Genomic DNA, 13,244 nt, shown 5'->3' on the forward strand with positions numbered 1-13,244 from the left:
TGAACCGATCTGAGCTGGATGGGGGAGGGGATGACTCACATTTCTTAAGCCTCCAAGTGGAAACCTTTTCTGGATACACATTCCACCCAGATCTAAAGCGCTAAGAAGATTTCGGCAGCGTCGGTGCCTTATCCCACCTTTATTTACCTGCAGCCCTTGTAATGTGACACTTCCATTCGCAAAACACGGCAGCAATTTTCAAGCCCCACTCAGCTTTGTCACGGCGGTGCATTTTTGTCTGAGGGTCGTTCTCCTGCTTTGAGGGTGAGATTTTGGAGCGGGGGGGTAAGGGGGGAGAAGATCCTCCTCTCTCTCTTAGACATAGGAAGGGGAAAGCTCGCTGCTTCCAACTGATAGGGGAAGGAAGTTCAACCAACTCTCTCAGACGGAGCGATTCCCCTGAGTGCGGGGCGGGGAGGGCTGGCTGGGGTTAGGGGCATTCGCAGGCAGGGAGGCATCTCCCTCCGCTCCCGTGGCGGCCAGTCCCCGGCGGGACCCATGGTGTCCGGCTGGACCCGTGGCTGCAAGCGCAGAGAGGGGGCGCGAAGCCTCGTGGACCTTAGGAGGTGGCTGCCGCCCTGGGCTAGGGAGAAGGATAAACATCCGTGCCCCCCCACCTTCCATCTTCCCTCCAGTCTCCGTTCTCCGCCACACACTCGCACCCCGAAAAGCAGCAGGCCTTCTCGTCTGCGACCCCTTCTATGCTGCGCCGCGCCGTCCCTAGAGGAAGAACTCGGGGGCCCCGACCGCCCCCTCAGCACAAAGACGGAGCTCCCGGGCGGCGGGGACAGCGGCGGGGAGTGCTGGGCTGGGCTGGGCGGGGGGAGGCCGCTCCGCACCCCTCCGCGGGGCCGTTCCGCTGGGGCCGGACCGTGGGGCAGAGCGGCCCCCAGGGGCTGGGAAGGTGGGGGCACGAAACCCCCAGCTCTGAGCTAGCCGTTTCCCCCAACGTGGGGGGTGTGGGGAGGAAGGGGGAGTCTGGGAAGGCCCCGACAGTCGTAGGAAAAGGAAAGTTTGCGGTGAGGGCCGAGCGGTGCGAGGCTCTGCCACCTCCGGCGGGGTACGGGCTTCTCCACATCGGAGAGGCTTCTCCACACCGCTGGAGGGTCACAGTGGTGACGACTCCTCTCCTTCGAGGCGGCCGAGTCCTTCGGTCCCTCGCCGAAGAGCCCTTTGTCTCCCGCTGCACCCTCCACCCCACTCCAAGGGGAAAAGGGGAAGAAGAAAGGTCAAAAAATCCCTCCCTCTGATCATTGCTCTTAATGATGATAATGGCAACAGCTCGTTTTGGTGGTCCCCTCTCCCTGTCCGACCCCACTCGCCGACCCCGCGTTTCCCTCGGTCCCCGCTGACACGAGGGGATGAAAGTTTTGGCGATCTAGAAGCCACTCAGTTCAGCCTCCGCAGCTCGGGGCGAGGTCTGGGGGTCTTCTGCACCCCTCGGCATTCATGTCGCCTCTGTTGATTTGCGGGATTATTTATTGTTAATATTCAGAGAACCGTCGCGATGCCTCTGATAATTGTCCCTGAGTGTCAATCCGTCGGCAGGGCATGAGGAGGAGAAGGGGGGGGGAAGTGTTAGGGAAAAGGGGGGAAGGAAGGTCGCTGCGAATCCTTTTTTTTCTTTTTTTCTTTTTAAGTGAAGATTCTTTAGGGAAGAACTGTCAGGAATGAGCCTCATGAGTTTCAGCCAAGTTGTGTGTGTGTTCGCGTGTGTGTGGCGTTTATGGGTTGCTGCAGATAGGTAAGACACAGTTTCTTTATTTCTTTATTTACTTTTTTTTTTTTTTTTTTTTTTTTAAGTGGTAAATTGTTACAAATCGCCTGGCTGCAAAACCGCCTTTTCCTCTCACGGCCACTCTCATTTGCTCCAGAGTCCAACGACGACAAGGGGGACTCAATGTTAAAGGTGGAAAAAGAAAAAAAAAACAAAACAAAACAAAATACAATCAAACCCCAAACCAAAACAAGCCAGCAACACAGTTGTTTTTGTTAAAAGGGGACACACTAAGGCTGCGAAACAGCAAAACCCCAATGTTGGACAGCTGTAAAATCGTGTAGACAGGTTGTCATACAGCAGTGGGGGCTTTTCTGAAAGGAGCCCATTGCTAAACATTAAATACACACACAGCACAGCACAGCAGCTGCGCGGACACACGCACACACACGCACACACACGCACACGCAGGCACGGAGGAAAGTGGCCCAGGCTCGGCTGTGCACCACGTGCTGCACCCAGGGGGCGCGGGAGGGGGGGGAGCGGGGCGGTGCTTGCAGCTCAAGTGGGTGCCAATCAAAACATCAACTTCAAATTGTATCTGAAAGATCAGCCTAGGACCTAAGGGCAGACACATCAGTTGGAGCTCAATTGTTGATCAGATCACATCTAAGGGATTTAGGAGCACAGAAGAGCCGAGATTTGAGGAAAGACACCCCACTGAATCCTTCCACACTCCTCCTCCTCCTTCTCCTCCTCCTCCATCCCTAGGTTGCAATATATCTCTGACAGAAAGAAATCAGAACGAAAAAAGAAAATTATCGGCTCGATTTTTATTCTCTCGCCCTGTTTGACTCCAGTAAAGAGAGGGGAGGGGGGGGAGGAAAAAAAGAGAGAGAGAGAGATCCAGAGAAGCCCGGGTTTGCTCCGCTCCCCTCCCCGGCTGTTCAGGCTCCCTCCTCCCCTTCGCTATTTTTTTTTTTTTTTTTTTTTGTGTAATTCCTCCCCCTCCCTCCCCCCATTTTTTTCATATTTCTACCGCTTCTGCCGCCGCCGCCAGTGCCGCTGCCGCTGTGCCCGCGCCCCGGAGATGTCCTTCCCCCAGCTGGGCTACCCGCAGTACCTCAGCGCCAGCCAGGCGGTGTACGGGAGCGACCGGCCCGGGGTGCTGGCCGCCGCAGCCGCAGCCGCCGCCGCCGCAGCAGCCGCCTCGGGCCGGCCCGCGGGCGCCGATCTGGGCAGCGGCTCGGCCGCTGTCACCTCGGTGCTGGGTATGTACGCCAGCCCCTACAGCGCCCCCAACTACAGCGCCTTCCTGCCCTACACCGCCGACCTCGGCCTCTTCTCCCAAATGGTGAGTGACTTTGTGAGAGAGCACCGCGCTTCTCCCCGCTCCCGCGGACCGCGCAGAGAGAGGGGCCGGGGCGGGCGGAGGCCGCGGGGCCGGCGCGGGGAGCGGCGGGGCAGGCGCTGCCGCGGTAGCAGCTCCCGCCCTGCGCGGGGTCCGCCGCGGAGCGGGGAACGAACGCGCCTGTAGGAATGCGAGGGAGAGGGGCCGGGACCAGGGCAGCGGGCTCCGTCTGCAGGCGCAGCCCCCTCCACCCCGTCGCTCCAGCCGGGCAAAACTCCTCCGAGTTTTAATTCTGGCGGTGAAAGGGCTGAGCAGGGTTCCTGCCTCCGCGATGTTAGCTTTCCCTAGCAACTCGGCTTTTTTCCCCCTCCTTGTCGTTATTGGCGGTGGTTTTGACGGTCCCGTTGTTGCAGTTGGCTTTCCAGGGCGCTCTTCTTTCCTCCTCGTCCTTTTCTCTGCCGCCGAGTTATGAACAGGTTCTGTCAGAAAGGCCGAAGTGCAGTGTCGGTAGCTGGTCCCGCCGCTTATTTCAAGACATTTTCCTTAAGCTTTATAAATGGCCTGTTTCTGTTGCCTGAACTTTTCGTACTCTGATTACGGCGAGTATCATAGACGGGATTTGCGTTAGGCGAAGGAGGGCATCTACACCCCGGTATCTGCATCGGAGCAGAAAGGCACACTGGTACTAACTCTAAACCAAATTGCCTTCTCCCAAATTGCCTTCTCCCAAATTGCCTTCGGATGTCTTCCTTCTCCCCTCCCCCCTTTTCTTTAGACTGTAATAGTTACAAAATTAAACATCCGTTTTTATCTCTGGTGTCGTTGAAACGCTTCCGTTGCTTGACTCTCCCAAATTTCTCGGCATCGGTACGCTTAGGTTCCACTCTAGTTTCTAAATGACCCTCTTTTCTCTTCCCTCCGAATCATAAAAGTGTGAACATTAACAAGTGGGTGCATGCAAGACATAACTTGTGAGGGGTTTTAATACGTATATGTCGGGGAGCAGGTAGATACTCTGCTGAACTAGGGTCAGCATCTGAAAACAGACCATTTTGTGCTGCAAATATTTCCCGCGAAGGCACTTCGAACAGCATGCGTTTCCTACTTTTTTAACCTTGATTTTGGAAATGCAGTCAAACCTGACACAGACGCAGTGAGTGATTTACAAGTGGCTTCTTCAAAAGAATTCCCAGAAGAGGTTACACAAAAAATATAATTTCAGCAACAATAACAAAAGACAGCGGAATAAAGGAAGTGCAGAAACCCCACTCTGTAACACATTACCAAAGTCGCATCGGGCTTCTCTTTGTGTGTAATCTTCGCCTCTGGAATTAAAATACATGCTTGTTTTCAACTGTTTGACAAAGTTAGATCAGTTTCGTCGCAGACGTTTGTGAAAAGGTTCATTTTTAAGGCTGACACGAATTTCGCAAGAGCAATACTAAAAAGTATTTCTGGGCTAGGAAAGGAAAAAAAAAAAAAAAGCGAGATTGTACTAGAAGCAAGAAAAAAAAAAAAAAAAAAAAAAACAAACCAAAACGGCTTTAAGCGTTAGCTATTTTGGATCGGTTCTCCTTCCTACCTGCAAAGTCTCCTGGTATTTTACCACACTGATTTGCCATGACGATGATATTTTGAAATAAATTCTACAATTCTGAGAATTTGTAATTTAACTGCTAAAATATTAAGTTAATATATGGACAATTTGCGGTAATAATGAGGCCTAATGAGGTTGCTAGAAAGATAAAATGTTATTTACCAAAACACCTGATGGGATAATTTGACTTGCTGTGTTTTACTACTGAGGATAAAAAGAATATTGATTGCAAATAAATCACCGTCTCTAAATGCCTGTAAACAATTTGTGTTTGCTCTGCCCAGATCAAAGTAAAACTTCGGAGATTAAGTGTCTGCATATCCATATTCTAAAACGCGTGGGTCAGTTTTCATTCCAGAGTTTAAAGGCTTTTCTAAGAGTTAGAAGTTAATGTTTTACACCAGAGTCTTATAGTATGATTTGGAGAGGGGAGGGTTAGGTGGGAGTTGGCCTGTGTGTGGAAAATCTCTTACATTATAAGTGCCTTCGTCCTGAAGTTGCGCATTCATATCCCCAGGCTCGCCTCACGCCAACTCCTTTTAAAGGCAGATCTGGGGCCAAAGAAGAACGCTCTGCGTGCATCTGTATTATCCTCTGGGATATTTTTTCAGACAAATGCGACGCTGTGCGCGGGCAGTAGTTTGTAACTGGGGTGCAATACCTGCTTTCTCAGCATGATAATTCCGAGGGCACAATAAACTGTCTAGCCGAGGCGAATGTGGAGTTGCTGTCTTTCCATAGTTTGATTTTATTTGGTTTGCGGAGAAAATACGCATAATGCCTGGCAGAGCCCAGCTTAGCCCCTCTCTTTTCCTTTCACTGAGAGAAGCGGTGGGGGGAGACCATTTGGGAATACCCCTGTCTGATCTAAACGTGAAGAGCCTGGAGCGGAGAGGGCCAAATTTGCCTGGGAAAACCTTTTGCACCGCTCCAAGGCGTATTCCGGCTCCCGGAGTATCCTATTCAGGTCTGTTAGAGACGTTAACGAGATAATTGATGTGCTTTTTCCTCTCCGCTTGTCTGAATGTGTTGCAGGGCTCCCAGTACGAGCTGAAAGACAATCCGGGTGTCCACCCTGCTACCTTTGCTGCTCACACTGCCCCCAGCTATTATCCCTATGGACAGTTCCAGTACGGCGACCCGGGGCGGCCCAAAAACGCCACCCGGGAAAGCACCAGCACCCTCAAGGCCTGGCTCAACGAGCACCGTAAGAACCCGTACCCCACCAAGGGCGAGAAGATCATGCTGGCCATCATCACGAAGATGACCCTCACCCAGGTCTCCACCTGGTTCGCCAACGCCCGTCGGCGGCTCAAGAAGGAGAACAAGGTGACCTGGGGCTCCAGGAGTAAGGACCAAGAAGATGCAAACCTCTTCGGGAGTGACAATGAGGGGGACCCCGAGAAGAATGAAGACGATGAGGAAATCGACCTGGAGAGCATAGATATAGATAAAATCGACGAGAACGATGGGGAGCAGAGCAACGAGGAAGAGGAGGAGAAGCCTGATCTCCTGAGACAAAGCAGTGAAGAGGAGCGCTTGGAAAAGGAGAAGGATTTGGCACTGTCGGGGTCGGAAGGGCTGAAACCCAAAGACGCACTGGCCATCGTGAAGGAGGCCTCTGACAACAGCACTCGAATCATCAGTCCCGGGGGACAGAACAATTTACAGATGCCACCTCACAGCAAACCCAAGATTTGGTCTTTGGCAGAGACAGCAACCAGTCCTGATGGGGCCCTGAAATCTTCTCCCCCACCACCCCCTCCTCCCCAGGTTAATCACACTTCTCCACAGATCCAGCACCCCGCTTTTCTCCCTAGCCATGGACTTTATACATGCCAGATTGGCAAATTTCACAACTGGACAAATGGGGCTTTCCTCACTCAGAGTTCCCTGCTCAATGTGAGGTCCTTTTTGGGAGTAAATCATCACCACGCTGCTCATCACAATCACCACCTCCAGGCCCAGCAACAATCTTCTGTTTTAACAGCAACCTTGGGAGCCCTAAGCAGTGAAAAACCTTCAGAGAGGACCAGTCCCAAACACATAGGTAATGGACGCACCAGGCATCCGCCTCTCCCTCCACCCCCAACACACTTACATGAACTTCTCCTTGAGGAACAGTGTCAGATTCAGCCTTGGTGTAACTGATTCTCTTAATGGAGTAACAGACAGTGTACCCTAGCTTTGATTTTTATATATATATCTTTTTTTCTTTCTTTTCCTGGAGAATGTTGATCACACACATTAAGCCCATTTCATATGGGCTATTACATTCTCACCGTATACGCTCATCAAGCAAGATGAGAGTGCAGGCATAGTGCCATGAAGCATATTCTTTGAGTTTTGCTTTCCTTGCCTCCTTCTTCCTGACCCTCATCTCCCAGTAATTTCAAGGACATTCAAAAATACGGCAAGGAAAGCTTAACGTACTTCTTAAATATTGGAAGTAGAAGATAGTGCTGTACGCACACACACATACATATACATATACATATATATACATATACATACACACGTCTGAACAAGAGGGTGAAAGGGAGGTGTGTTTTCTGCACACTGTCCAGATTTTTACTGTTCTTATTCTAAAATAGTTCTTTTTTTTTTTTTTCTCTCCCATTTTCCCCCCTTCTGTCTCCTTCTAGAAAGAGAAAATGCACCAAGAACTGAATCCCCACCTCAGCCGCTAAAATCGCCCTTCCAGCCTGTTCGTGACAAGTGAGTTTGTTTGTTTGTTTTCACTGCAGGAATGTTACTTATGCGAAACAGAGTGTTTGAATAATAAAGACTAATTTTAACACCTAATCATCACCTCAATAATGCATACAGACAATAAGAACAACGCAGAACTTGCTGTAATCTTTTCAAAGTTAGGCTAAATTGCAATTGTACATAGCCAGCCTGTAACTTCTCTGAAACTTAACAGACCTCAAAGAGCTTGTGTTAATTACACCAGTGACAATTTCTGTGCAGTTAACTAATACTAGGATGCTATAGCAATAGACAGGCAATTATAGGAAAGGATTCTCTCTTTTTTTTTTTTTCCTGAAAGATTGTTACGTCTTTTTTTTTTTTTTTTCTTTTCTTTTCTCCCTTCCTCCCTCCCTCCCCCCCTGCAGCTCTTTGGCTCAGCAAGAGGGAACACCGAGAATTTTAACAGCTCTCCCTTCCGCTTGATTAAATGGTTTGGTGAAAAAAAATATTACAGAGACTGGAATTAAGGACAGTTAAAAAAAAAAAAAAAAAGAAAGAAAGCAAAAAAAAAAAAAAAAAAAGAAAAAAAGGAAACGATATAAACGACTCCCATCAATCTCTTTTTGCAATAAGGTGGTGCAAATCTATAAAAGCGATTACACAAATCTGTAGATGGATCCCCTTCTTCATTGTACCATTCCAGATCGTGTTATTCTAACCATTCTTGGATTATTTGTTTGGTAAATGTTCCCATGTGTTTGTGTTTTTTCTGTATATAGAGTGATTTCAGATTGTAAATAACACGTCAGCAAAACTTGTCTAAATCATATATTTTTGTCTAATAAACTAAATGAAATTATGAGCTCTCTTCAGATATGCATTCTGTTGCTGCAGATCTTATACATATATTACAACTCTATTCAAACATTTATAATTTGTTTATAAAAAGTAATCTTTTTGCCTTTTGTTAACTGAAACTTAAAATACTAAATCCAAGGTTTTAACGACTCTTGCAGCTATTTTTAAGGAAACAAGCTGTGAGATTCCCTTTTCATACATGTAAATTTCAGAAGCTGAGTGAAGCTGGCTCTTGAATAGTAAAATTAAAGTATTTTTTTCAATTGTGATGCTTCAGACATGTTCTGTGGTATCCATTTATGGATCTGACATCCCTTTTTGTTATAAAATACATTCATGAAAGTGAGAGGGACGAGTTTTCTCTCTGCTCCCAAGTGTATAACTTTGCTGTCCAAACCTGTTCCTAAATTGGATCAAAAGCCTTAACGCTTTGGGATACATTGAGCTGGAAGCCGGGGAAAAAAATTGATAGCTTAGGAAAAAGAATTCTTTGTGACGATTTACATTTAAATAAATACAGAGGAAATATGACTGCGAAAGATTTTTCCCTATGAGATTAAGCACAATCTTAGCAGGAAAAAAAACAACAACCCAAACAAACACAAACAACAACAACAACAGAACCCCCCATGGCAGCTCTCGCACTTCCCAGAAGAAAGTTCTGATATCCCGATCCTGTTGGTTAAACAGAGACTGAGAGAGACGATCTATCGGTTTATAAAGGCATTAATCTTCCAAAGACGGTCCGTTAAAATGTGTAATATTTTGAGTGTTTACTTCTTTTTTCTCCTAAATGAGAACACTAAATGAGCATTGAGGTGCTAATAAGATACCAGATGGTTGCTGATGGTGGAAAATGGAAAGAAGCAGCTGGGAAAGTCATTAAGAAATAATGTAGTGACGCCCTATCCAAACTGAACCAACCTCAAACCAGGACTTGTAGGAAGCAAGATGAGATTTTCAAAAAGAATGTTAATAAAACTCTTGTCACAGATCAGAACATTGATCTTGATTTAGCTGCAAAATCATGGCAGGCAAAGAGGGGTCTCGGTGAACTATCTCTTAGAGATCTGTTGACAAAGTAGTGAAGGCGGTAGGCGTCTACTTTTGGCGTTTTCCAAATGGATCAGAGAAACAGATCAGGCGAAATAGATTTTGTGCGGGATATCTGAAGTGCTGTCTCTGAGAAGAGACTCATTTAGACATCCTGTGGCTCCCAGCGTAGCACCAATTCGTTTGTTTTCTGGCTTCAGTTGGTTTGTTTTTCCTAAATCACGGGCGGTCCCGCCTTGGTAACGGTTCCAACAAAAGGGCGTCTTACAGTTTTAACCAAACCATAGTAACTTAGCTTTCAGTGAGGAGAGGGAAGACATTTTGGTTGGTTGGGTGTTTTTTTTTTTTTTTTAATGATAGAAAAAAAAGTGGTGGTGGTGAACAAAAAAGACTTCACGCCAGTGAAGTCAAACAGCACTGGTGTGAACCTGATGGAGTTGCTTTCTCTTTCCTGCCAATCCAAGGGACATGGCTGCAGCATGGCTCCCCTCAGGCCCGGCTCCCAAACTCCTGACGGGCGGCACAGCCAGCATAGCAACCCGTCGGTCCCAGCCCCTGTCCTCGTGCACGGTTCTGCAGAGGAGACGGCGCACAAAAAGCGCGCAGTGATGCTCTGTCAGGCGGGGCAGACGCAGCGGTGCCAAGTCGGTTGGGGCGGAGAGGAGAGTGGATTACTTTGCGGCCTATTAACGTCAGAAGGGACTTCGGCTGCGAAGAGCGCAGAAGTGTGCCTGTGCGCGGGTGCGTCTGCTCGGGTGTGCGCGCACTACCGCTCCCTGTCCGCCGGCGACGGCCCGCGCCGAGCAGAGCCGAACGGTTCCGAGCGGAGCCGAGCGGTTCCGATCAGGGCTGAGCGGCGGGGCGCTGGCCTGCTTTGGGCAGGCTCACAGCGCCCTCTGTGGGCTGCGGGCTGCGCCATCCCATGGCTGGGGGCTCTGCTCAGCCGGAGCGGGAGATACCTCTGAGGGGGGGGCTGCCCGACTTTAGGTCAGACAGAAACCCAGCAGCATCCTCCGGAGCGTGCTTCCAGGTCTAACTACCCTCTGGAGAGTGATAATTCCCACTAGCTATCTGGCTGGCAGTTTTATGCCGTTAGAAGCCTCAGCATCTCTAGATCAGGCTTTGCTTCGAAACGTTACATTATTATTATTTATTATTATTATTTATTATTATCCTTATTATTATTATTAATCTGCTTGCTTGAATTCCCCACCCTCCTTCCCCCCATCACCACCAGCAGTTGTGATGCTTCCCCCTCTCCAGCCAGCTGCGGGGGTTACGGCGGGGGTGAAAGAAGCCCCGCACTCTCTACCACCGTTCCCCTCGGCGACCGGTAACGGGATGAGGCTCCCGGCTCCTTGCGGCAGACGAAGCCGCGGGTCGGCTCGAGAAGCGCCCGGAACCGCAGCTGAGTGCTTGGAAGGTGCTTGCGCCACTTCCAAACTTTTTGGGCAGGAGCGCAAAGTGTCTCCCCCTCAGAAGAGGCAAAGCCGAAAGGCAGCGAGGCCATCTGGGAAGCGAGAACAGACCGCATATGGGTGCGCGTCGGGTGCCCAGCAGCCCCGAAGGCTGTCACTTCCCCCCGAGGTGGCCATTTCTCCCGGAGGAGGTTTCAGCTGGAGCGGGCGTTGCTCTGTGTCACGCAGCCCTCCCTCGGGGGCTGTCGGTGCGCCGTGGGCTGCGGGGCCGGGGCCGGTGGCCGGGCGGGATGCGCCCCTCTCGCCGGTTTTGGAAAGGAGCGGGGGACTTCCATATTTCCTCGGTTTCTCTCGGCACGTGAGCAGTGCTAGGAATGATCGCTTGCGTCATCCTGGCAGGAAAATAATTTGTAGTTTTTCTGTCATATTTTCCGTTTTCATCGAGACCCACCCTGGCAGATGTATACCAGCAAATACCAGAGCCTTTGGAGAATAATAAAGGGGAAGCTTAAGCTGAACGATTTGCCTTAATTGGGAATGCTTCGAGCTGATAAGAGTAATTGGAAAGTCCTAGTTTTCTACTTTTTTTTTTTTTTTTTTTTTTTTTAAGCAATGGCAGTACCCGAACCTGATAAATAAAGTCAATAGGGAAATTTGCTTTGAATCGGATGGGAGCTACATCGAGCAATACTTCTTTTAGAGCAACAACCGACTGCCCAAGATACATTTTCATGCTATTTAAGAGAGTGGCAGAAAACATTTTTCATACATGTTTGCATAATCCTCCATCCTCCCGCAGTAAAAACTGCCTCCCTGTCTTGCTCCTGTTATTATTTACTTAGCATTAACAGAGGAATGGCAGAAATCTCTGCAGAAAGAACACTGGAAAGTTGATATAATCTCGAGTTCAAGCAAACTCTGAAATTAGCAGTTGCCAGAATGCACTGAAAGCTTCACGGGGATTTGGCTTTGTCACAGAGACGTAGTTATGAAACGTGCTCATTGGTATGCAGGCCTCATTTTTTATTCTTTTTCCATTTTATTCCAAAAAAATAAGTCTATTTTTACCAAGGGAAAGAGAAAAAAGTACCCCCAGAGAAAGCGAACAAGAAAATTAGTAGGGGGTGTGTGTGCTTGAACAGGCTCGTTCCTATGAGTGATGCTGTTGCTGGCTCCTGTCATCCCTTCTTGTTGCTCTAGCTGGGTTTCTGTCACCCCAGCTCCTCCACAACTTGTGCTACCCTGGAGCCAACAGGAGCTGGGCTGGGGAGGGGGGGATCACTCCTGCTGGGCCCAACCAGGAGCCCTGCATTGGCCCCAGCCCTCACTGTGGGGTTCCTTGCCTCTCCCGGGAGCTTCTTTCATTGTATGACCATGTTTTCCTCTTTCTCCCCTCTTTCTCCCACACCCCCGCCTTTTCTTTTATATTCTTTTTTTCTCTCTTTTTTTTTTTTCATGGGCACCGATCAATTATTCACAAGCACATTTATCTCCCCTGCAATATGGAGAATTCATATTCATATCTCTGTTTTAGTGGCCTGACACTGATTAATGTAATACGCACCGCGGCTCTGAGCGCAGCCCTGCACGATGAATCATGCACTATAAAGTTTCAATCGTCCTTGTAGATGAGACCATTACAAAGAGTGCTCATTGGCGGGGGAAAGGAGGCTGGGGAGGGCAGGAGAGGTAGCTCTTCAATGTTGTTGGGTTATTTTTATTATTTCTTTTGTATTTTTCCTTTTTTCATTCCCAAATACCCTTAAAAGGTGAGGTGTAAAGAACGGTTGGGGCTGGTGGAGGCATGGCTGGCAGAGGCAGGCTGTCGTGTCAGCATACAAGCAACGCAGGGGAAGGGCTGATGAGTAATAAGTGCTCTGCAAGAAGGGATCCTCAAAACATTGGCCATGGCACACGTCCTCCTTCCTCCCAGCTCAGTTTGGGAATGAGGCCCTTGACATCTTCGTGATCCGCATTTGGAGCTATCCACCTCCCTGCAGGATTGCTGGTGGATGGAGCCCACGTGTCACCCACAGGCTCCAAAACCCAGCTGCCTGTCATGGATCAGGTGGCTGTGGCCTCAACTGGCTGGGGACAAGTCCTTGTTGGCCTGCTGAAAGCAGGAGGCAGATATGGAGCCATCCGGGAAGGGCCACGGAAGTGGCAGGCAGGGCTTCTGCCCACCACTGGCTCCATGGGGGCTGCGGTGAGCAGGGACTTGGGGCCTGATTCCAGGCTTCAAGCTGCCAAGTTTTATGTTGAAGCAATAAATCCTACCTGGGACTTAACAAATCAAGTAAAACACTGGAACATGTCATAAACATGGCCTGCGTGGCATGTTTTCCAGAGAAAAGTTACAGAAATGGCTCCTGGCGAGGTTGGTGTTCCCCGTTGTGCGGTGCCCCCATGCAGCGCCGTTCATAGCTTGCCCGTAAAACCAGCCATGTGGACAGGAATCGCTGCAAAGTACCAGGAGACTGAAAACCCCATAGAAATAGGTATTCAAAATTTAAGACTTCAAAAATATGAGCTCTTAAAACTAAACAATGTACTTCT

The 13,244-nt window shown here is 49.1% G+C and overlaps 1 protein-coding gene across 1 annotated transcript; it reads left to right on the forward strand.

Annotated features, from left to right (window-relative positions):
* Positions 1-2,643: 2,643 nt before the first annotated feature.
* IRX1 (iroquois homeobox 1) lies at positions 2,644-8,096 on the forward strand. Its single transcript, XM_080610533.1, has 4 exons — positions 2,644-3,071; positions 5,701-6,715; positions 7,311-7,383; positions 7,785-8,096. The coding sequence occupies exons 1-4, from the start codon at positions 2,808-2,810 to the stop codon at positions 7,840-7,842; spliced, it is 1,410 nt and encodes a 469-aa protein (XP_080466659.1). The 5' UTR covers positions 2,644-2,807; the 3' UTR covers positions 7,843-8,096.
* The last annotated feature ends 5,148 nt before the right edge of the window (positions 8,097-13,244 follow it).

This window comes from Psittacula echo (assembly GCF_963264785.1).
Source record: "Psittacula echo genome assembly, chromosome: 2".
Classification (NCBI taxonomy): domain Eukaryota; kingdom Metazoa; phylum Chordata; class Aves; order Psittaciformes; family Psittacidae; genus Psittacula; species Psittacula echo.